This window comes from Vespula vulgaris, chromosome 11 (assembly GCF_905475345.1).
Source record: "Vespula vulgaris chromosome 11, iyVesVulg1.1, whole genome shotgun sequence".
Lineage (NCBI taxonomy): Eukaryota > Metazoa > Arthropoda > Insecta > Hymenoptera > Vespidae > Vespula > Vespula vulgaris.
In genome coordinates, this window is record NC_066596.1 from 6,815,001 (window position 1) to 6,839,738 (window position 24,738).

Genomic DNA, 24,738 nt, shown 5'->3' on the forward strand with positions numbered 1-24,738 from the left:
GATCGTCGATTTTCGTGGAAAGAAATTTCGTTGGGCGTTCGCCGTCGGTGTCCTCCTACTTTTCTCTTCCTCCTCTCTACTTTATACGACGTCGTGGCTCTTTACGCGCTACAGCTTCGTAAGCGAACTCGGGAAAAACGAACTCGCGGAACAAATGCGGCTTTAACCTTAATTTCGATCTTCCGAGCTCGCATTATAACCGCCGACCTTTGCGAAATTTTCTCGCGGCTCGATGAAAACGTCTTTTCTTTGCGAGGCCTCTGGCTCGTCGCGCTTTTCTTTCGATTAACATTAGGCACCCAAACGAGTTCTCATTGTCAGCGCTCTCGATTCAATCCTTCATTTGTATTTGACAATTTATCGTCGTAATACCTCTCCATAGCTCGAAAAGAATCGTGAAAAGATGTTCGAATGCGACAAAGAGAAAGAGATGGGATTTTTTTGATTTCATTGAACACTCGTCGCTTAATTTTGTTTCATCCTTTTTTCTCTCCATCCTTTTTCTACTTCTCCTTTATTTCTTTCTTTATTTTATTTTGTTTTATTTTATTTTTTTTTCAAAGAATTTCTTTCCCATTCTCTGGTAGTATCAGCACGTGCCAGTCGAGGGGAACAAGCTGCGCAAATAATAATAAGAACGAAAGGGCTAACCCCGTCGTGGTGGGAGGTGTAACAACAATGCGCCTTAATCGTTCGCGAAATTTCATTTTGTCTTGCATTTACGTACCTACGCCCGGTAGAAGCGCATAAACCTTAACGATTATGGTTATCGTCGGCACGGCGTAACAAACGAAATGGCTCGTTACATCACCTTCAGCATGTGAGAAACTGCAGTGAATTTACGAGAGAAAGAGAGAGATGGAGAGAGAGAGAGAGAGAGAGAGAGAGAGAGAGAGAGAGAAAGAGAGAAAACTAAAGACCCTGAAATAATTTTCATAAATATAATCTATCTACCTACTCTTGTTCTCTTCTACACGTGAAAAGGGAATATTTAATGGAAGGAAAGAAACGGAAAGGAAAGGAAAGAAAAGAAAAGAAAAAATTTTACCAAGAAATTGCATCTACAACGTTGTGTAATTTTTCTTCGTGTAAAACGATAGAACGCGTAAAATTAATATGTATTTATATTACCAACTGCCGTGACGCGATACCATTGCGTTCCTGGCAAGTTTCTCGCCCATTTTACATTCATAAAGCTCTTTCTTTCTCTCTCCCTCTGTCTCTCTCTCTCTCTCTCTCTCGCTCCCTCTCCCACTATCTATCTCTCTGTCTCTCTTTCTATTCCTCTTGCGCACGCGCATACCCTCTTCTTATTCTATTCGGCACATCGTCCCCTTACCCTCTCAAAGTCTTTTCTTATTACGTTCAAGGCATACAATTATCGTTTCTAAGAAATTACATTATAACAATCGCGACATTCGTGACAACGTATACACGATATAAAAAGCTTTACCAACAGCTTGGATAAACATTCGATATATTTATATTACGTTAACGTCCCGATACGACCTTGTTGACTTGTTGATAATGGCATATAAGTACTTCTAGGTAGTTTTTCGTTTTATAATTCTCGGAATCAGATCTCACGTAACATCGTAGTACAATACAACGATCGTGTTTATTATGATTGGCCTATCGAACGTGTTACGACGATTAGTCATACGGAAGGTACCATGCCGGTACGACACAGAGTTCTTCGTTGGAATCGAAGCTGGAATTGGAGCTGGAGCTGGAGCTGGAGCTGGAGCTGGAGCTGGAGCTGGAGCTGGAAGTGGAGTTGAAGCTGTAGCTGGAACCAGAACCGAATTTACACGACTTCGGGTCACGTACAAGTTGGTAAAGCACGCGCGGCGAAGCAACAATGGAATTATCCGTTGCCGAGAGTATTTCACGGCTCTGTCTTTCGAAACTTCGAAACGTAGCAGTGCGTCTTTGCCAGTCCGATTTACAGAAGCTTTCGTAGATGCGATCGCACGTCTTTCTGTCTGTCTGTCTGTCTGTCTGTTGTCTGTTTCTCTCTTTTTCTCCGCCTTTCTCTGTCTCTTTGTATTATAAAAAATTATAATCCAATTAACGAATGAAATTTTCTAACAAGTGTAATTTCGAGCAAAATATTTTTTTCTTTCTGCTCATTGTATTACTCTGTAAACTCTAATTCGTAACTTTAGAGAACAAAATAACGTAACAAATGGAAAAGTAGGAAATGTGAATGAAATTTCAATATGCGCAGTTAAAGTTTATCTAAATTCTTTTGTTTAACCCTATATATATATATGTGTATGTATATATGTATATGCATGTAGTTGAAAGTGTATCCAGGCGATAGAATTGTATATACTGCGTACGTTTATTTTCTGCGGACGTAACGACAAAACATAAACTAACAAACAACGTTCGCGTAAACATTTCTCTCAATTCGAGAGATAAAACATATATATATATATACATACATACATATGTATATGTAGTTATATATACGCACACGGATATCATAAATTTAGCCGATACTTCCTAACATCGTACACATCTCCAAACGACATATTACGTTCAACGATTCTACATAACTACGAGACGAAAAGTCAAGAGAGGAACAAAGAGAAAGACGAGAAGAAGTTTTCGGTGCATTTAAATGCGAGTTTAAGAGTATTATCGTAAGATTCCGGAAAAGTAGATACGATAAAGGTGACAGTGGCTCGGCAATGGCTGAGTTCGGCCGCTGGGACGAGAGAGAAGGGACCGGGAGAGATTGGTTAGGAGGCATATATACAAAGTCGAGGGGGAGAGATCGGTAACAATAAGGTTGAACGTTGGAATGGAAGTTGGCGGGGTGGTGGTAATAAGGTCGCAAGCTTTATACGGAATCAGTAGTCGAGAAAGAAGGAGAGTTCAGGGGTTCGGAGTTGAGGATCGAGGATTAGATGGTAAGAAGGGACGAGAGGAGGGTTTGCGTTCGGGGAAAGAGGGGTTAGACGGCAAAGGGGTTATAGGGGATGGTCGAAGGAGGTCTGAGAAGGGTAGGGGAGGCATAAGAAAAACGGTCGCGTGCACTCGCACCTGATTCGAGTCCACGAGTCGAAAGTAAGTGCGCTTGCGCCCAGGTAAGCCGGCGGGCGCATGGACGCGAGAAACGGCGCGTCCTCGAGCTGCTTTCGTAGTCGGCATCGGCCATCCGCGACGCGAGCTTTCGCTCGGACTACGAAGCTACTCTCGCAATAATTTTTCACGGCGCAATTGAAATAACGTGCGATCGAATCATCGTGTGAGCGAATTTACGATAGAGGATAATTATCGAATTCGCTTGAGTATGTAATTCGAAAGAGTGAACTCGAAGAGAGGAATTATTATAAGAGATAATAGAAAAGAATCGCTCGGTACGCTACGTAGTAATGTAGCGGTATACGGTGCGTCGAGTGTTTTTTACGAGAAAGTATATTTATATTTAGTTTATATATATATATATATTCTTAAATATAAATATATAAAAATACGGATATGCATTCGTGAAGTGAGAAATTTTTGGAGCAATCAAGCGGAATGCAGTGATATTCATCGAGCTCGAAGAAGAGAAAGTCGATGGGTCGAGGATCATACCGTACGATTAATCGTTCGCCTTCGAGAACGATTTTGGAAAATGTGCTTTTTATCGTCGTACCCTTCGATAAAGTGAAGATTCGCGAAAGGAAATTGACGCGTATCGGAACAGTGAGAGCTATCAAGGATAATAGAGAAAGAGAGGGGATGTACATAGCCGCGAGTGAACGGCGACTCTGCCGGTGGCTCTGAATTTCGCGCTTCGCGAACGCTTCGGTGAATTCGTTGGGTGGAAGCGACGAACCTTCCTCGATTCGCACGCTCGTTCGTTCGGGATGTGCTCGTCGAGCCGGAAAAATTTCGATGCACTGCTTGGAATCGCGGGAAGTCGCTCTTAACTTCGATCGAAGATCATCGAAGGTACGATTGAAAATCGTTCGACGCTATTGCGTGTCGGACGATCGCGAATCGAATGCGATTGACATTTGTTAATTGTTTCGTTATGGGACAACGATGTACGATAAAGGAAGAGAGATATATAAATAGATGGATGTATAAATTGTTTATCAATTTCTAATTGTTACCGCGAAATAACACGAGGGAAAGTATACAAATATTATGAGCTAATTAAACGGTGTGATATTGGAGAACGATGAAATGAAAGGAGAGAGAGAGAGAGACAAAGCGTAAATACAAATCTTTCGTAACAGAGGGCAAATGTCTCTCGCGTTAGAAACGTATTCTCATTTCATTAGTCTATTCGGACACATCGACGGATTTACATCCCTTTCGGGAACGCGGAAAAGCTCTACTCGACGGAATGAAGGATCGCGTTCCAGATAAACGTTGCGGCAGTAAGCTTTCACCTTCCGTTTTAAACCGTACAGTGGGATTGAGAGTAAAGCCAGTTAGCCGTGCACGTTGCGATAGAATCATCGATCGGACGATAATAAACGAAACGAGCGACAAAAGGATGAAAATAACGTAACCCTGTGTCGATAAACCGCACTCGATCCCTCGAAACTAATTATGAAAGTCGGATCGTCGTAATCAAATATTCCAAATAATATTACGATCGGGAAATTTGATTCGATCGAATCGAAACGCAAAGATAATTATTCGCGATCGTAAAAGACGGACGGATTAATTATCGATTTATTAGTTTCGTACGAGAGATTCGATCGTCATCGCGCGATAAACTCAAAGTTCGATTTACGATCATAGATTAATTCCAAGAGCGTAGACAGGCACGGTCGAGAGAGTATGAGAAATCTCGCTGGTTTATTACCGATTCAAATTTATTCCATTCGGAAAACATTAGGATTTGCGGGGAAGTAATGTTATCTACCGATAAACAAACACTCCCTACTCGAACACCCTTGAAAGTTGTTGCGGCTCTTAAAATCGACGTTTTCGTAGGCGAGCTGCTACGATCGTAAAATATTCATGACGGTGGTTGGTTCGTTCGATTAGAAATTACCATCGTTTCGAAAAAGTATAATATCATCGAGTTTTACGAAGCATCGCGTTTCGTGGCTAGGAACATCGTCGATCATAAATTTACATTCGATTCGTAAACATCGAAGAATGGGATCGTAGATCGTCGATAGTTTCGCGTAGGTAGCGAGGTACGTGAGCTTATCGAAATAATACGTGATATCTCTCTCCTGTAAACGAATTCGTCGACACGGAAAAATCTTTTTGCGTTTCTCGAAGGATTTAGGAATAGGGATATTTAATGTTGGGCGAACGTCAACGATCGATCTTACGTTTCGTTTTTATCGTTCGTCGAAAAGCCGCTCGAGTAAGAGAAGAAGCTACGTCACATCGAGAGAAATTGGAGAGCGTCTTGGGACGTGTCTTGGCAAGATACGAGCAGGGGAAACGAATTTTTCGAGAATGCGATCGATCGATCCTATGTACATATATATATGTACAATATATACATACATATATGTATGTGTATATATATATATATACATGTTTGCGTACGGTCGCTCTAAAGGAAATAAATAAATCAGGAAATAAATAAATGAACGAGCGTACAGTCCACCCTTCTCTCGAACGGAACCGAAAAGGGAATTGGTCTCGGTCGAAGCGATTTCCGCTCACGCGACTCGAACGCAACTCTGTCTCTCTCTCTCTCTTTATCTCTGTTTATATATATATATATCTGCTTATACGGTATCATTGTCTATTGAAAATATGGAAAACTCATGCGAGCAACGCAAATACCTTTGGAGAATATAAAAAAATGTGAGGAATAAGTAATTCGAGCCATCGACTACAACTGGAATCTCGGACATTCGACGCACCACGTTCATTAAAAAGATCAAAGAAAAAAAATATATAGAGAGACAGAGAGCGAGAGAGAGAGAGAGAGAGAGAGAGAGAGAGAGAGAGAGAGAGAGAGAGAGAGAGAGAGAGAGAGAGACAGAGAGAGAGAGGAAGAGAGATGGACGGATGAGAAAGCTTTGAAAATTTTCAAACGCGTTTCAAAGGCACGTCGAGAAAAATTACGAAATCTTTCTATTTTCTTTTTTGGATTTACATGATAACGTAACGCATCATGGACGTCATACAAAGTTCTCTCGAAATATCGAGGGAATTTTCAATGCACGAACAAACGATAGAGGGTGGATGGTTAGAAGAAATACAAGCGATAAAACGAAACGTATATCTTTTATCTTTTATCGTGTTACAACATCTCTCTCTTTCTCTCTCTCTCTCTTTCTCTTTCTGTTTTTCTCCATTTCTTTCGTAAAGCAAATTCCTTCCCGTTTCGTTCTTCCGCGAGCATCTCATACATACATATTTCCAAGTTTGGACACAAAAAGGCAAGCTATCGATCAGTTTCCGAAAGGCGACAGATGATTCGTATACGTGTGCATATGTACATTTTATAGACGATACAACACACAGACGCTCCTGTCTGCGTATGCACGTGTGTACATATGTATATATATACGTATATATGTATGTAAATCTGATACTTTCACGGACCGAAAAAGCTCACTGGTACTGAAGTACACACACACACACACACGCATGTATGGGTGTGTGCGTGTGTTTTTTATATATATATATACACACACACGCAGCGCGCATACGCAAGTACGTAGAACGTTTGCAAACGGAAGAATCTCAGTGAGCGAGATCGCAACAAGTTGCATTTAAAATCCGTAGGAACTGGCTCTCGACATCGTACTTCCAACTTTCTATAACCTTTTTCTTTCTTTCTTCGAATACATTTTTTTTCTACGGAAAAAAAGAATATGAAAAAAAAGAAAAAACTTTGCCGAATCAAGCATTCATATTCAACCTGATTCGCTCGATTCACTGGGAAATAAAACACGTTCTAGCAGAGTTCGTACGTTTATTTTTTTTTTTCAAAATTATATTCAGACTACTCGTTATAATTAAGGTGCCCAAATATTTCTAGAAATTCGCTGATTGAAGATCTAAACTTGTATCCATGTATTTCATTAGTCGAAAAGAGACACTTTTTAATTACTTTATGAATGTTGTAAACAATCGTGTAATTCGGGTGAAAGATCTTTTTAGTACTGCCATTCGATCGGTTGTTCAATGAGAAAAATTATTTGACTATTTAATAAGTTCATAAATCGATCGTTCAATGAAACGATTTAGATAACTTAGATTCATCGGATCAATTAAAAGAAAAAGGAAAAAAAGAATATTTGCTCTTAACAATCATTCCCTTTCTCTTTCTTAATAAGTATTATCCTTCTCTGTCAAGAGAGAAAAATGATAATTGCTAGTAAGTAACAAGTTTCGGTACTCTTGGATTAAAACGATATAACGGTAGAAGCTTAAGCAAAGTCGAGTCAGGAAAGTGTCAGGTGATACTTAAGAAGACTCTTAAAGCGCACTGTTGCGTGAAAAATACACGAAGCCAAGGGGTTGCATTTAAAAAGCAAGGAACAGGGATGAAGACGAAGAGAGATACCTTCTTTCGCGATCGTATAACTGATAACGACACGATAGGATAAACCTCGACTTTATTTTCTTTCATAAAAAGTACGTTCTCGTGTTTGAAATTCTCTAAAGTTAGTTACCTTCGATTTATTTACCCCCGGAATTTTTATTTTCTTTTTTCATATTTTTTTATTTTCTTCTTTTTTTTGTATAATTATCTTTAAATGTTAATTTGCTCGAAATCAAGGAATATTATTATTACTATTATTACTACTGTTATTATTATTATTATTACTATTGTTGTTCTTATTATTACTATTATTATTATAATAATAATTATTATTATTATTTGATCTTGAGATAGATAATTTTGAACGATTTCAAAGTTAGGAAGGATGTGTCATACTCGAGATTAAAGACACACTTTATGCTACGGTCTATCTATCTCGTCATTTTCCAAGCATTAATTAGGTACACCGAATCAAGATAGAATTTATCAAGAGACACGAGCTTACGTCTTAAGGGGAGAAACGTACTTGCACGGGAGTCTAGAACACGAGGAAAACGTTTGTCGAGGTTAAATTGCGTGCAACGAAGCGAGAGTCGTAACGCGCGGCAGGATTCTTGCTTAAGGGTTGGCCTCATAAAGGGTGCAAAAGAAGGGGTAGACGATTTCTTCTTTTTCTCTTCTTTTCTTTCTTCTTCTCTTTTTGTTTATTTTTCTCATTTTTTTCCTTTTCCTTTTTCTTTTTCTCTTTTTCTTTTTCTTTTTACATTCACCAAGCGGTGAAATAAAGCTGCGGTTAAGGCTTAGGAATCAACGAGACAGAAAACGGTGAACTTTGCGTGAAGATAAAAAGCGAAAGAGAAAGAGAGAGAAAGAGAAAGAGAAAGATAAAGAGAAAGATAAATCTTGTTACTTGTTGCATTTTCCCCAAGAAAAAAAATTCAAACTAACATAAATCAAAGTTTACTTTCAATTCCTTTCGATTTGATTACCCTTATTTTTCTGCGATCACTACGATCGTCTAATAAATTTGTTTGCGCTTTGATAGCAAAGAACCTTTTACAAACAGTAAATATTATTCTTTCTTTCTCCTTACCATTCCACGATGATTCCCGATAGTTTATTAAATGGTATTGGCGAACGAACAAGAAAGAATATTATAAGCAATTAAAAATCGTACAGAAGCCAGATAGAAAGTTGTGTTTTCTTTCAACTGACTTCCCGTTCAATTATCTCTCTCTCTCTTTCTGTTTATTTGTCAGTTCATCTTTCTCCATTCAGTTATCTACTATCCATCCATCTATCCATCTATCTATCTATCTTTCTATCTATTTGGTGCGTGACCCCGCACGGATAGACGCGTCGACGGCTGGTCAGCTTGTCGCGATCGGAAATATAATCAAGGTTGGGTGGCGAGGGACGGAGACGTAGAGGGTGGAAAATAATTGAAACACGAGCGTTCATTAGCGAACGCATCGAGCCGAGCGCGCGTATAGCCGTTCACCGAAAGAGTAGAACCGAGAACCCACACTCAACGCTATAATATATTCGATCGTTATTCTTGGACACGTTTTTTCGTTAGGAAGAAGAAAAAGAAGAAAAAGAAGAGGAGGAGGAGGAGGAGGAAGAGGAAGAGGGAGAAGGAGGAGGGAAAGAAGGAAGAGAAAGAGGAGGAAGAGAGTTGCTTCGGTGACAACGGAGTATCGTGGGAGATAGAAGAAAGAGAAGAGTCAACGCGAATCGGTGGTGGTGTGGTGGTAGTGGTGGACACGAGAGAGAGAGAGAGAGGGCGGGCAACCACCCCCTCCGAGCGATGGATCTTGCGCTTCTACTCTTCGTGGTGCTGCTCAGGCAAGAGGGTGAGTATGCCTTCGAGCTTTTTCGCCCTTTGTAAATTTGCTTTCGACAAACACTTCCGCGATCGTTCCACTAGCCGAGCATTTCATCATTCTTGACCATGAAAAATCGGTTAACCGTAGAAGGTGTATATATGTTTGTTTACAATTCTTCGCGCCAGAAAGAAAAGAAAAGTGAAAGAAATGAAGGAAGAGTGGACAAAATAAAAGGGGGGGGGGGGGGGTATCGGATCGTTCAAGATTTACATTTTTTTTTGTCTTTTTTTTTCTTTTCTTTTTCTTTTTTTTTCTTCTTTTTTTTATTTTTTTATTTTTTTCTTATAGTCGGACGACTAGTAGTAGAAGGAATCCCAAAAATTCCATGAAAGAGTTCTACGATCTTTTTATTTTTTTCCTTTCGAAATTCTCCCTACCGGGAATGTACCGTACGTATAATTTAAAACGGTAACAGAATTATGACATATTTTCTAATTACGTTTACCCGTTACGTCGCACTAATCATGATTTTACGAGTAAAACGTGCAGGAAAGTAAGATGGAAGAAAAGACGAAAGATGGCGAAGGAAGGAGAGAGAAAGATAGGAATAGAAATGGCAAGAGCGAGGTAGCTAAAACTAAAATAGCTGGAATTTATTACGTTCTGCTACATGGTATTAGGAAAGAAGATAAAAAGAGAAATTAAAAGGAAGAGAGAAAGAGAGAGATTTTACAGACGTAAGGATTCAAGATTTGTTAATTAACTTTTTTGTTAAGCTGTCTAGAAGATCTTATTTTTTTTTTTATCAGCGAATAACATACATACGATCGTACTATGAAGATTTTTATAACACGAGTTTTTTTTTCTCTTTTTTTTTTCTTTTTCTCTCTCTCGAAGATGAAGTAACCGAAAGAACAATATTTTGAAGGCGTGAAAGGTGAGGTTAATCGTAGATCCTAAAAATCGAGCGTCCCGAGTTCGCCAAGGGGAAAATAAAAAAAACTTCTCACGATCTCACGGTTATTCTTTGATATCCACTCATGGAAATATAACTCTTGAGGTAGATAAAACGTATGAGCCGAAGTAAATTCAGAGACGCCTCTTGGAAAAAGAAAAAGAAAGTGGAAAGGGTTTAGTTATGAGAGGGAAGACAAAGGGAAAGAAGAAAAAAGAAAGGGAAAGAAAGAAAGAAAAGAAAGCATGAGAGAGACTTTCTTAGTTTCACGGGCACACGTGCATTTCTTTCTCCCTCTCTTTCTCTCTCTCTCTCTCTCTCTCGTTCTCGCTTTCTCTCTCTCTCTCTCTCTCTTTCTTTGTAGCTACAGGTACCCGGACGTTTTTACATCTGGTTTGGTTCTTAGGAGATAGAAGGGGTTGGTAGGGGGTGAAAAGGGCTGGGAGTAAAACTCGGGAAATGAAAAGCGGTCGGGCCAAGAAGAGTAAAGTGCATTGCGCCATACATATCAATATGGAGACTGCGAATACGCGAGTGGGCTCGATATGAAATTTTAAAATCGGTCTTCTTCTCGATGGCGAGGCGGATTGTAGAAAGAGGATGAGTTAGCATAAATAAATAAAAGATGCGTCGAATGAATGCGACTTGAGAAAGCCGAAGAGAAAGAGAAATGTGAGAGAGAGAGAAAGAGAGAGAGAGAGAGAGAGAAAACTTGAAAGAAATCGATGACTTAATTGCTAGAGAAAATATTGAATGAGGAAAAGAGACAGGAATAGAGGGAGAAAAAGAGAGAGAGAGAGAAAGAGAGAGAGAGACAGAGAGAGATAGCAAGTAGCATATGTAGATGTACCTACATGTTGAATGGTATTTGGAAATCAAACCGACGCGAGAGATTCTCCATATTCCACAGAATTGGTCAGATGCTTTCACAGTTTGTCGATGCGGGACAATATAATGTATGAGTGTTTCAATCGCTTTTATAACCATGTAATATTAACAGCAAATATTTCGCTAACATGCTATTTGTGGGCTGTTGTGCTAATGAACTCTCTTCCTTTCTGTCTTTCTCTACCTCTATTCGACCACGATAATTTACATACGGTTTTGATTTTCAATATCTATGTTATTTCGATGTAATTCGCGTACGCGTAATCATTGCGCTGCATTGAACAAGTTGCTATCGTTATCCGGCTCATCGGAAATTTATTATCCTTTGATCGAACTATTGGTAATAATTAGATACGTACTACTAACTCTAATTCCGTGGATTAAAGTATTTCTATGTTTCTATCTTTCTGGCATGTGTGTGCGTGTGTGTATCTTACACGTTAGGAAAGTAGTAAGAAGTAGCAGGTGAAAATGTCAGCCGCTCGAAATCACATCCTAGCAAGGAGGATAATTTATCGATCCCTTTATTAGATAGGAGAAAAAAAGTTGAAAAATGATACGCGCTAAAGAGTATGAGAATAAAATGATTGACGCGGTTAAGGAAGATAAATTAAAAGGAAATGAAAGGAAGAGAGAAAGTGTGTGTGTGAGAGAGAGGGAGACTGTGATAAAACATATTTATACAGGTGAACGGGTTACAAAGGACTCTTTGTAAACGTCCTATAATATTCTAAATTAACTCCCTTTGGAATGCAAAATTGTAGAAATGACTTACTTGTATTATTCTTCGGTCGAACGAAAACACGTTCGAGGGTGTTGGACTTAAATCGAAAAACACTCTAGTAAGTACGTATGCGAAAGTTAGCGGGGACAGAGGAGAAAGAGAGAATGAAAGGTAGAACAAGAAGAGGAAAAGGACTGAAGGATAACGGAGGAAGAGGTGGTTCCTATATCGTTTCCACGAGTCACCTCTGGCAACCCCGTAGAGTTACCCCACCTGATGAAGATAAAACGGGATAATTATAGAGCCTATCGGAGATCGCGGTGCGGCTAAATTTCGTTGAGACACGCGAGATCGTCGAAGGTGGGCGCGGCAATGAAGAAGGGAAACGCGTTTTGTTAAAGAAAAAAAAAAAGAAAGAAAGAAAAGGGGAAAAAGAACACTAAAGAGTAAACGGACGGAACCAAAGAGAAGAGAGAAGGAGAAGAAAAAGGAGGAGTAACGCCACCCGGAAAGGGTAGAAAGCGAGAGCTCTAGAACGAGGGCGAGAAAGGGAGAACGGATGGAAGGATATCATTAATTTTTCATACACTCCAGAAGCGTCTGCCCTTCGGCCAAACTGACTAATTATTTCTTCTCTTTTTTTCTTGCTTTCATTTGGTTTATTTTTTATCATTGTTTCTTCTTCCTCTATTTTTTTATTTTTTTTCTCCTTCCCTTCTCTGCCTTTTTCTTTAATGTTTTTTTATTTGTTTTTATCTTTTTTTTTGTTTTTCTTTCTCTCTCTCTCTCTCTCTCTCTCTTTTTTTTTCTTTCTTTCCACCGCACGTTCTCTCTCCACTTTTTATTTCTCTTTCATTTTTTGTTTTTGTTTGCTTCGCGGTTTTTTTTTCTTTTTCTTTTTGCTTTTTTTCCTTCCCTTCTTTTCCTATTCTCCTGTCCATCAATCGTGGTCAGCTCCGAACTTTTAGCTCGAACCGTGTACAACAATTACGAAACGAAACTACTGTAGGAGGAAAGAAATAACGAACACGTTTATACCTTCTATCGAATCGATCGATTCGATATTATTGTTTCTTAAACTTGTTAAGTGCGATTCTAAAAAAAGAAAGAAAAGGAAAAATAAATGACAGGAGACAAAACGGTGTTTCTCGAATCGCGTCGTCGCTGTTTCTCGATGTTATTAATTAGAGAAAAGATCGCTCACGTGATAATCTCGATACAAAGACATCTTTCAAAGAAGAGATCGATCTCCTTCTTCTCCTTCTTCTTCTTCTTCTTCTTCGTCTGGGAAATTCTTCGACGTGATCTATCGAGAGCCGACCCGATATCGTAGTTTTTCACTTAAACTGTCAAAAGAAAAATTCTTGAGAATATTGGAGGTGTCGTCGAAATTCAACGTCCTGAGAGTGCGTTTCGAATTCCACGCGATTGTCGGGCGGAACAGGAAGGAACGATAAATTCCGAGAATACGTTCGCGAAACTTTTCTACGGAATAATACTGAAAGAGTATTCGTGATTTACGATTATGCGATAAGGTAGCGACTCGCGAAGCGACGATGCGTTTTCGACGATGAGGAATATAGTCGATAACGTTTTGCAAAGATTTTCGATACGGGCCATGTCTTGTGATGAGATGGGTACTTTACTTATAATGCGAGTTTAAAGGGAATGATATATCTTCCTTTTTATCCTAAGGGCTTCGCGTTGTTAACCTACGTTATCTCGAAAATTATTATAAATTGGAAAGGGATGCAGTTGGTCTTTGAAAAATTATTTTAACGTTGCATCGGTGAATATTCGAAGAGACCTTTGCAAATAGCAGGGGTTGCTTTTCGAAATCGTCGATGTAGTACTTAGATTCGAAAGAGAAAGAGAGAGAGAGAGAGAGAGAGAAAGAGAGAAAAAGACAGTTGTCGACGACAAGAGATGTCAACGAAGCAAAAGTTCTACACGGTCGACTAGCTGGCCTTGATCTCTTCTAGGACGACAGTATAAACGATGTTTGTACAACATTTCACATAGAATTGGGACGATCGTTAAGAGCCCATGTTAAAGGACGATAACGTTTATCGACGTACTCCTGTCACGAAAGCTTACTTACTTTCCACTTACTTTTGAAATGACTTACATAAACTCTGTCGTTATAAGTCACGAGAAAGTTCGAACTTCTCGCGATAGGAAAATATTCAAAAAGAAGAACTACTCGACGATTATTAATTCTTAAGCTCTGTGGTATGAAATGGAAATTGCGGGTTGGAAAGATCGATTAATTTCATTGAATTATTTTCGAGGTCACAGATGTGAAGAGGAAAAACTTTTCGCGATAATTATATATTACGATGGTTCAGGCTGGATTATCCTAAGCTTTTCGAAAATTTCTGTTGAGGATTATTAAGTTAGGTCGAAGTCTCTATTATAGGTATGTATTGTATGTGTATATATATATACATATATATATATATATATATATATATATATATATATATATAAAGTTCGCTTCAGAAATTTCGCTCCGTATCGTAGTTTTATATACTTTTCGATGTTGGAAGAGCTATCGTTGTTCTTGGAAGCTTTACTTCATCCTTTCCTTTTCATCGTACGCCGTACGGTCTTATATGAAACTTAAATAAGATCGCAGAATATATGAATGTACTCCGTTAGAAGAGAATAAATAAAATTATCAATATTCCAATTTTAACAAAATTCCAAATTATTTCCTTCGACGATAATCAGAAAGGTTTAAGATCTAGACTGATTCATATTTCATTTGGAATTTCCGTCAAAATTCGATATGACATGTCATATCGTTGGATGGGATAATTCAAGCACAAGTTCATCGACTCCTGTTTCCCATCGAACACGTTCACTTTCATAAAAGGGGAGATGCGCGCGAATCGATATTTAACGACGTCTGGAATGGTCGGGAAATCGATTCGACGAAATTACTAACGAGTTTTGCGCATAGGTTCGCATTCGCGCCGAACTGCCATCGTTAAATTATGTATCGGGTGGTGTGGCAAGGGTCGCGCGAGCAGTTACTAGTTGCGGTCATTCTCGTATTCCGGATGGGCTCACGTAAAACCGATATGATGCCGACTCTCAAAGTGAATTTCGCTAATTGTCATTGCATAAAACATGCACGTTACAATCGGCGTTAAGAGAATGTCTAGGTACGCGTGCGCGTGCGGATAAGCGTGCGAGTACGCCATTGGTTCGGTAATTTTCAATTTCCCGCTTAAACGAGACGCCATTGCTCACATGCACGCATACACGCATGTACGCATACCCATACGAATACAATTTTGAAACGAGATCGTAAAGTTGCCAATGGCGAGACGTCTAATGGAAAGCGAACGTATGTATCTATCGCTCTCAAAAATAATAAAGCGAGCAAATTTGCCAATTGGTAAATATTGCGACGTTATCGCAATAAGGCAAACAATTGTCATTGTTTCCTTTTTTACTTTTACTGCGTTTACTAAACGTTTCTGTCCGTCTTTTCATTTTTTATTTCTTTTTTTTTTTTTTTTGGTAATAAATCTTCGAAGAAAGCGATGATAATCGAAACGTCAGAATACGAATCAAGGACAAAAGGAATCATCGTTTGAATCGAGTCTGCGACGATACTCGGGAAATTACTTATTTTCGGTTAAAGGTTGCATAACGAAGACGTCGCTCGTTAACATCTGGTTAACGAGCGACGCGTCATTAAGGGAGAGAAAACTAGGAGACGTAGACGGAAACAGGAGAATATCGCGTGTCGTGTTTCACATCGACACCTACTCTCTCTCTCTCTCTCTCTCTCTCTCTCTCTCTTTTCTTTTCGTCTACATTTCGAAGCCAACTTCCGGCTGGCCGACGCAAAGCGACCAACATAATTAAAGACTACTGCGTGGTTTAAGGGGAAGGGGGTACTTAGAGGAGGTACCTTCTCGGGAATTACGAGGCGAATGAAATTTAACGAGCTAGGTACGCGTAGATGCAACCAACGCGCGAACTCGCGAGAGCTTAGCCGATTCGTTTGAGCCTAATTAAGTTCGTTTGGTGATAATTCGATTTCGCGATCTGGAAAAAAAAAGAGCGAAAGGTTGCGTTAGCCGTTGATAATGATATTGGACAAAAAATAGAAGGGGGAGGATCCGTGGAGATATGTAAATCAAGTTTCGAGTCTACGTACCAACCCGGGTCGACGAGCTAGGATCATGTAATTTTATAGGACATTTTCTCTCTCTCTCTCTTTCTCTCTTTTTTACTCTATCTCGTTGAATCGTATTCTCTCTCGAATTCGAATTCACGACTGATGATTTTCGAAAAATATGTTACCAGCGATATAACAGCGTGGGGTTATTCGTTAAGAACGACAGTTTTTTAATTATAGAAATTTTAAATATACGACAAAATAAAAAACCGAATATAATCGATGATATTTCGTTCGATCTGTCTTGTTTTGTTTTTTTTTGTCGATTAAAAAAATCGAACGATCTCGTCGCACGATCCGGACAATAAAAGTTAGAAGCGTAAACGAGATTACGTATGCAAGGCATGCAACGAAAATAGATTTCGTGGTCCTTTCGGCGAAGAACGCCTCGTGAATCCAGTCACAATCCTGGTGGAAACGATGGCCATGATCAGCGGGTCCTTTCGATGTAACTTTCGAATACCTCCCTCGTTCCCGATGTTACGGATCAAAAAGTTGTTCTACGATGTACGTGATCTCGCGGTAAAAACAGTTTAACCTGAACGTGAATCGAACGAAAAATACGTTATTAATTTCGATGCTTTCTAATTCTACGTGGTATCGAGCTAACGACGCATTCGTATTTCGATATTTGTCAAATGAAATTTATGAGACCGTTCGTAAGATTATATTCAAATATATTCCACAGATATTTCATTGATATCTAATATCATTCGAGAAAAAGAAAAGAGAAGAAAAGAAAAGAAAAGAAAAGGGAAAAAAAATTAAAAATACGTTCGAGCAAAAGTTACTATCCAATTCGAGTGAGACTCACGCGATAAAACACGTACGATTTCATTCGACGATAAACGTGTAACGTGATTCCTTTCCTGAGATTTCACAAGATAGAAGAACTTTTTTTCTCCCTCCTCTCTCTCTCTCTCTCTCTCTCTCTCTCTCTTTCATTCTATCTTTATCAGAGAGAGAGAAGGAAAGAGAGAAGGAAAGAGAGAGGCGATCACGCGCGACGAATTACGAGGCGACATTCGATGCGATCGTAGCTTTTCCTCGATCGTTTCCGTTTCTCCGTACATTTTCGACGTGAATTTCGGTACGTGAACGCGAATGTACGAGTATAAAAAAGAAAAGCCCTGAATTAGTTAGAACGGAGCCACGCGCATACGTGAGTCGAATTTCCAAGCGCTCGCAATGGGTAGTAGGTGGAATAATTCTCCGAGAGGAAGAAAGAAAAAAAGGAGAAATAAATAAATAAAAAAAAACAACAACAACGAAAAAAGAATCAAAAGGGAAAAAAGAAAGAGAGAGAGAGAGACAAATAGCACGTCGTCGTTCAGATCCAAGAGCCATGTCAATTCTTAATCCACGTTGATCCGACGATAGAATTATCGTCGTTCGTCGAATCGATTTGTCGTATCGTTGCATCGTTTCCATTTGAATGGAGTAAAAAGTTTGGATTTTTTCTTTTCTTCTTTTTTTCCTCTTTTCTTCTTTCTTTTACACGATTAGTTTTATTATTTTTTTCGTTAGAAAAGAATAATGATATTAATAGTTTCTTACTCTCTTTGACAATGCTTGATGCACGTCTATGTCTTTTTTTTCCTTTTTCTTTTTTTGTTTCTTTTTTTTTTCTTTTTTTTTAATTTACGTAACCGGAAATACGGGAGAGGGCACAGGAAAGAGCGATAATTCTGAATTTCGAGTTAAAAGTACGAAAGAGCCGGAGTAACGGCGCGGAGTACGGTCTCCCTAGGGAAGAGCCTTAATTTAACTTAATTCGGTGATAAAACGATTGGCGCCCACCGCACAGCTTCTCTCTCTTTTCCTCTGTCCCTCTCTTTTTTCTCTCTATCCCCCTTTCTCTCTCTCTCTCTCTCTCTCTCTCTCTCTCTGTGTCTCGGTCCATATCTGTCTCTCTCTCTCTCAGCTCTATTCTACTCTATGCCGCTCAGCTTCTGTCAAATCGTTAACCCTTCGCGCGTCCACCTGGTTTCGCATTAATTTCTCTTCAAACTCATCCATTCACGTCCGACAAGCTGCCATCTCTCTCTCTCTCTCTCTCTCTCTCTCTCTCTCTCTCTGTACTCATCCCTTTCATTCTATTTTTTTTTTCGAACCTCGTCAGAACGAGCGACGAGTCTCGCCGGCGCTTCGTTAAGTGCTTCAAAGCGAGTCATCACGTACTGAATCGTGTGGGAGCGTACTGACTACGTATTAAAAAAAAAGAGAGAAGAAATTTCCATCTTTTTTACTCTCTCTCTCTCTCTCTCTCTCTTTTCTCTCTAGCTCCTGACTCTCTCGAATCCCCGTTAATTACTGCCGCAGCCAAGCACAATCATCGCATATTCGTTTTCACTAAGAGCCATAGTATGGAAATCAATCGTTCGAGAGGTCCTCCATCTTCGTGAAGACGAATTCGATACTAGCTACTATCGATAAGCGTTTCGAGGAATAAAAGACGAATCTTGGTATCGTATTTTCGTTGAATCAATTAACAATTAACAGCCGTATACGTACCCCGATTTTTATTTGTTCGTTCAATATTTATATTTTATTTATTAGTAATATTTTTTTCTTCGTTTTTGTTTTTCTTATTCTCTCGTCGGATATCTCCCTATTGTATTTCACATAATAATAACAATAATAATAATAATAATAACAACAGCAACAAGCTTATTCTCGCGTTCGAAATCTTTCTCACACGTGTAACCTTTGTCCAGATAACCCCATCTAAATAGGAATTTCTGTGGGATTCAGGTAAACGAGAGGCCACGACCAACGTGGTTGGCCACGGCGAGCTCTCATTGAACATTCAAATGTGCCGAGTGGTTGTGCATCGCCATACTACGGCCGTTCTTGCGGCTCTTACCCCCGCTTTCATTCGAAATCAACCGAAACGAGAATTCTTGGTTGAGCGTGCTCGTTTTCTCGGAAAATGAGAGACGCGAGAGAAAACGCGAGAAAAAATAAAAAGTCTATGCCCTTTGTAACATCGACTTATCGTAGATTACATTGCGTTAGAGTAGGTAAAAATAAAGAGAAAAGGGAAGGAAGGAAGGAAGGAAGGAAGGATAAAAAGGTACGCGAGAACGTGCGATTTTCTCGAGAAATTTTCTCTCGCGCGAATAAATTTCCTCACTTTCTCTCGATCTCTCTATCTCTATTTGTCTTAGTCCCACGTCGCTAAAACATAAACTTTGCAGGAATTCGTCCAATATCCGTGCAGATGTTAGCCAGTAAATCTTTTGGAATTGTCGAATTAGGAGAGCAAAGGCGTACTTGGATTCCCTATCCTTTTTCTTCTTGTCGCATCACATGCACTGTTTCCGTACGAATGCAATTTACTCGAGAATACCAATCTCTACTATTCTCGTGTTCTTTTTTTTTTTACTTTTGTTATTTCTTCTTTTTTTTTATATTTCTTGTTAACGATATATACATATATGGATCTAACTAAGATGCTTTATAAAGTATATCAAGTTAATTTATTGACACAATAAATTCATTCTGTCGAGTTTCGAATGCCTTTAAAACGTTTAATCAGTTTATTAATTATACGAGATTAAAAAGCACGCGAAGAACTCACGAGTAATGCTTCGTGATAGGTATTTCTTTTCAGAGAGACAGATAAGGGAAACCCATAGCTCGTTAGTTATATCCAAAAAGTATTTGAGCACGTAATGCGTTTAGTTTTTTCTGTCTTTCTCTCTCTCTCGTCCTCATTCTCGTTCTCGTCATCCTTCTCTTTCACGAGAACGCACGATCCAGCAACATGTCACTCTAGAGCGTGACAAACGTGGCAAACTTTTACATATGGTGCCATAAAGTCTCGTGCCGAATAAGTTCTACATCTAAATGTCCAACGAATTTATAGAGGTGAAATGTGTTGGAGTTGCGTAGACACGCTTCGTCGCATCAGGCGGTTTACAAAACCGTAGATAACGCGTTTTAGGATTAGCATAACTCATTGTTACTACGAGAACTGCAAAGTCTTTTACAATTTATAACTGTACCGTGGCATAAATGATAGCTAGGTGCAATTAAGTAGTCAGGACTAATGACTTTGTCGTCTTTAATCGCGAGCTTCTAAACGTCTCAAAAAAATTTATACGCGCGTGCATCCATCGTCGGATTTACGTGCTTTCCCGAATTAATTGTTATTTTTCTTCTCTTTCTTATTTCTTTTTTTTATATATGTATATATATTTTTTTCTACGTGGAATTCTGTGACAAATGAATTTCTGACTAAATAAATATCTAACGGGGAAAAGAAAAGAGAAGTGAGAAGGAGCCTTCAACTAGGAGTAAATCAACCTGTTCGCACGAATCTCTCTTGGAGAAATCCGATTTTTCGTATGTAAGGGTATTCAACCCTCGAAACCCGTTGACCTTTCACCGGACCTCGGAGACCCTTTCAGGAAGGGAGAAGCGCATCACGGGACATCTACGTGATCCCTCGGAAATTCTCTCCTCTTCCGTGTATTCTCCCTGTAGATCGGGTTGGTAAGCGCTTTAATAATCGACCGACCGAAGAGAAAATCTTTGAAAGCCCTTCGTCACGTAGTACGCCTTCGAAAATCCTCCGGTGATTCGATCCTAACGAAGTTATCATCGTCTATCGTTATATCACGGTTAAATCGTCACCTCATTATAGGATCTATTTGAAGGACAGCTTGATCGGTTATCTTTCGAATATTAATTACAGAGAGAGAAATGCACTGTACGATATTAGAAATAGGAGGGAAAGTTAGCCAGAGGCTGGCACGTATAATGATTAATATTAACGTTACGGCATAGCTCATGCAACGTGTTTTGGCTGACTCAGCAAACGGCGTAGGACCTCCGTGACGGGTTCGTCCCTTGCGGCGCCATTGAATCGATCGCGACGTAAAACACGCGAAAAACTGTCTGACGCGTAGCTTCCTCTTCCTCCTATTCCAATCCTCCTCCGACGCCCTTCTGTGCCGACAACCCTTCTTCCACTGGAGACTCGAGCATCCACCTCTGCTCATGACTCTAGCATGCAGTCGGGTTTTATGCGATTGGCCAAACGAGCTTGGGTTGGTAGGAGGTTGTCGAGCTTACGAGGGTGAAATGTGCACCGATGGCATTATATGAAGGGGTGTACAACCGGCGTCACTCTCTCTCTCTCTCTCTCTCTCTCTCTCATGCTTCTTTTTTGCATGAATTTCTTCATTTACTTTTCTACTTCGTCTTTCTCTCTTTCTCTCTCTATTTTTCTCTTCTTTTCTCGGAGAGGAAAAAAGAGGGCGATAAAGTCACGCCATAAGTCGGAAGGAGACCTTCGTCGAAGTATATAGGGACTCCGTCGAGGCTCGTAAAGACAAAAATCGAGCTTTTTATCGGCCGGATAAATTTATCGTCATAACCACCGTGGTAAGAAGTTACACATACGTATCATTTCGAGGGTTCGCGGAAACGTCGTAAAGGTCCTGGTACGTTAAAGAACACAAAGGTGACTTTCCTTGATGACCATTTTATAACGTCCAGCCACTGTCCAATGTTACAGGACTTACGTGTGTATCGGTCTATATCGCTACCAAGTGAATTATCGCTTGGCACGAAGTCTATAATCGTTTGACTCACGTAAACGAGCTGGTGCTCGAGAGGCAGCGCTTTAAAAATTCGACTTTCGCTTTTTATCTGATCGGGAACGCGAAAAGGGGGAACCACGAAAGTTAAGGTCGATGGAGACGGTTGCGGTTGAGAAATATAGCTTTGAAGAAAGTTTACCTGCGTCTCCCTATATCTTGGCCAAATGAATAGATAAGAAAAATAAAAACTGAGAAAAAGAAATCTTTTCTCTTTGTTAAACTTTATGGATCTGATTTGATCGGATCAAAGAAAAGTAAAAAAGTTATGTTGATATTATAGAAAAACATCGAAGCATTTGCTTCGAAATTCGAAGTGTGTATTTGTGTGTATATATATATATATATATATATATATATATATATATATATATATATACACAACGATTAATTACTTTTATCGATGCATACTAACGAACGTCGTACTGGCTTCATCGTTCTTTACTTTTACTCTTTCAATAGCAAATAGCTTTTTAATTGGCCATTCTTTATACCTATATAATCGATCAGTTCATTCGTTAAATAAAGAATCGTTAGAGTGAAATTTGCTTAAAACAAGTTAGAGAACTACTCAACGAGAACGACCAGTCTCACTAACGCGATCTACAATTTAAACTCGGCTTAACTCCAAAATTTTAACTTTTGTGCGGCGAAAATTAAGCAGTCAAGTTAACTCGAAATTTAAAATCAACGAGCTAAAACAGAACTACGGATGACCTTACGCAGGAAAACCGTGCCACGACGTTTCGACGTTGCAACCTAGAAAGTCAAATATGTTTCGCGAGTTAACGCAGTCGTATTGTGCAATCTGAAACGAATCGTAATTAAATTAATTAGATTATTTCAATCAGTGCGATTAATTAACGACAAAAAGAAATAATCCAAAGTCCATTTAAGTTTCTTTTCCAATTGCAAATTACGTATAAGAGAACTCCCGTACTCTTTATATCTGTACAAAATACTCGGAAAGTGATTCCATTACATCGATAAATGAAGGAGATGGTTAAAAAGAAGATATTTTTCTCTTTGAAACGATTTTTGTTTCACCTCTGTACGACCTCTCGTTTCAAAGATATAATCCCTTGAAGTTCGTCATTCATAATAGCAATAAACAGCTGACGCGAGTACGCGTCGTAGTAAATATAAAAAACTGTTTACGTCAGCCAGACGTCTCGCGTAAATTCCTGAAATTTATCTGTGTCAGTGTGTCAATGACCTTCCTCAAAGAAATTATCTAGGTCAGTGTGCCTTCTAAACACGAATGGAAATATCTCCAGAATTAAAAATCGTAACGATTTCGAACGAAGACCATTTCGAAGAGTATTTTTTTATTTATCTTCTCGCACCTATTGTTAATAACAATTCGTTATAAACAATTTGTTATAAACAATTTCCAAAAATAATTTTTAAAAACTGATATCCCATAACACGTTCACGTACGTTTGCATGTAATTAACAATTTGTTATAAACAATTTGTTATAAACATTTTCCTGCTTCTCGTCCAAAAAAAAAAAAAACATTCTTAATAATCGATATAAACTTAAAGCGAGTAATTAACAATCTTTTTATAAATTAACAAATTATGTCATAAACGAAAAGTCGTAAACGATTAAAGAAAAAAAATATTTTTTTTACAAAATACCCTCGTTATAAACTACGTTCTATGGACGTTTATAGTTGTATGGATTGAACGATTCGTCGTGTTTAGAAATTCGCGGATAAACAATTTCTTGGAAAACAAATTACGCAAGTTACGCGGTAATGCGTTGTGTGAAAATTACGCTCGGAGTGAATCGCTTAGCAGTAACGAAAACGACGAATAGTAGCGACGAGGACGACGAATAGGATCGAGATAAGGTGGAGGTCATAGACGAGGTTAGAAGTGAAGAAAGAGGGTCCGATGGAAACGTTAATGCCGTGAGACGTTCCGAGTCACGTGATCGGTTCATCCATAGGCGCGATAATACAGGGAGTAGTGGCCATTACCCCTTTTCCGTGTCTCCGACCTCTTCTCGAGGAGCTTCTAATTCTTACACGAGTACGTACACACATACAAGGCACGAATTTCAAGGGGTTCATGGCGTGACGAGATAGGAGAAACTCTTTACTAAGAGAACGGACAGGCGTTATGGGATAAGATAAGCGACTCGTCTCGTCCTCTTCTCTCTCTCTCTCTCACCTTCTTTTATTGGAATATACGATCTTGTCCGATTAATCGGACGTAAAAAAAGCGAAAGATACGAGAGCAACCAATCGTCTATTGCCTTACTTAAGAATAAAAGAGATATCGAGCGAAGGGTAGTAGTATCGCCTTCTATTTTACGTCCCGAATGGCGCGGGACACAAATATTTGGGACACTTGATCCCAAAAGCCGGGAGAATCGTATCTCTTTTCTTTACTCGCGATAAGCTAAGAAGGTCTCGAGTCTTTCCCTCGTGCTGGTATCGAGAAAAATAGTAGAAAAAGTTCTTTGGCTGGTTGGACCTGAACCTATCGTTCGTGTCCAACCCCGAGTGAGCTCGTCGCTTGGAAAAGTTACTTTTATATCTTCATGCTCGTCAACTCGATCGGCAGCTCCTCGTCGTCGTCGTCGTCGTCGTCGTCGTCGTCGTCGTCGTTGTCGTTATCGTTGTCGTTGTCGTTGTCGTATCCAAGGGACATGATGCGTTATTAATGTCGAAGCCGTTACCGACCTCGATGTGCGACAGAACGAAAGGTCTTCTTTTATCGGACAACGAAACGTCCGCGGTTTAATTTGAGACGGACAAAGCCGACGTATACGGAGATAGAATAATGGAGTTTTCTGAAGGAGGAGCAACCGACCACGGAATGAATTGTTATATCGCAAGGATTTAATAGCTTTCCGTGATACGTGCTGTCATGCTGGCAAGTCTGGCAACGGTAGAAATGGATAGGTAGGGATGCTCTCATGTTTCGTTAATGCGGCTTTAAATTGATTGACGTTGGTCGTCCGAACGTCCGTTCGTCTATAACAAGTTTTTTAAGTTTTGCATGATAGTGTAAACCCACCCATTGAAAGCTCTTTCGCTCGT

The 24,738-nt window shown here is 39.3% G+C and overlaps 1 protein-coding gene across 2 annotated transcripts in view; it reads left to right on the forward strand.

Annotated features, from left to right (window-relative positions):
* The first annotated feature begins 3,139 nt into the window (after nucleotides 1-3,139).
* The window catches only part of LOC127067478 (uncharacterized), a 64,423-nt gene continuing 42,824 nt past the window's right edge, over nucleotides 3,140-24,738 (forward strand). The window contains exons 1-3 of one of the 2 annotated variants that reach the window (XM_051002445.1): nucleotides 3,140-3,401; nucleotides 3,507-3,951; nucleotides 9,060-9,336. In XM_051002445.1, coding sequence (XP_050858402.1) covers nucleotides 9,291-9,336 — 46 coding nt within the window. In that variant the 5' untranslated portion in view covers nucleotides 3,140-3,401; nucleotides 3,507-3,951; nucleotides 9,060-9,290. Of the gene's footprint in view, nucleotides 3,952-9,059; nucleotides 9,337-24,738 lie in introns of both variants that reach the window. The other variant, XM_051002443.1, reaches the window with a different exon arrangement.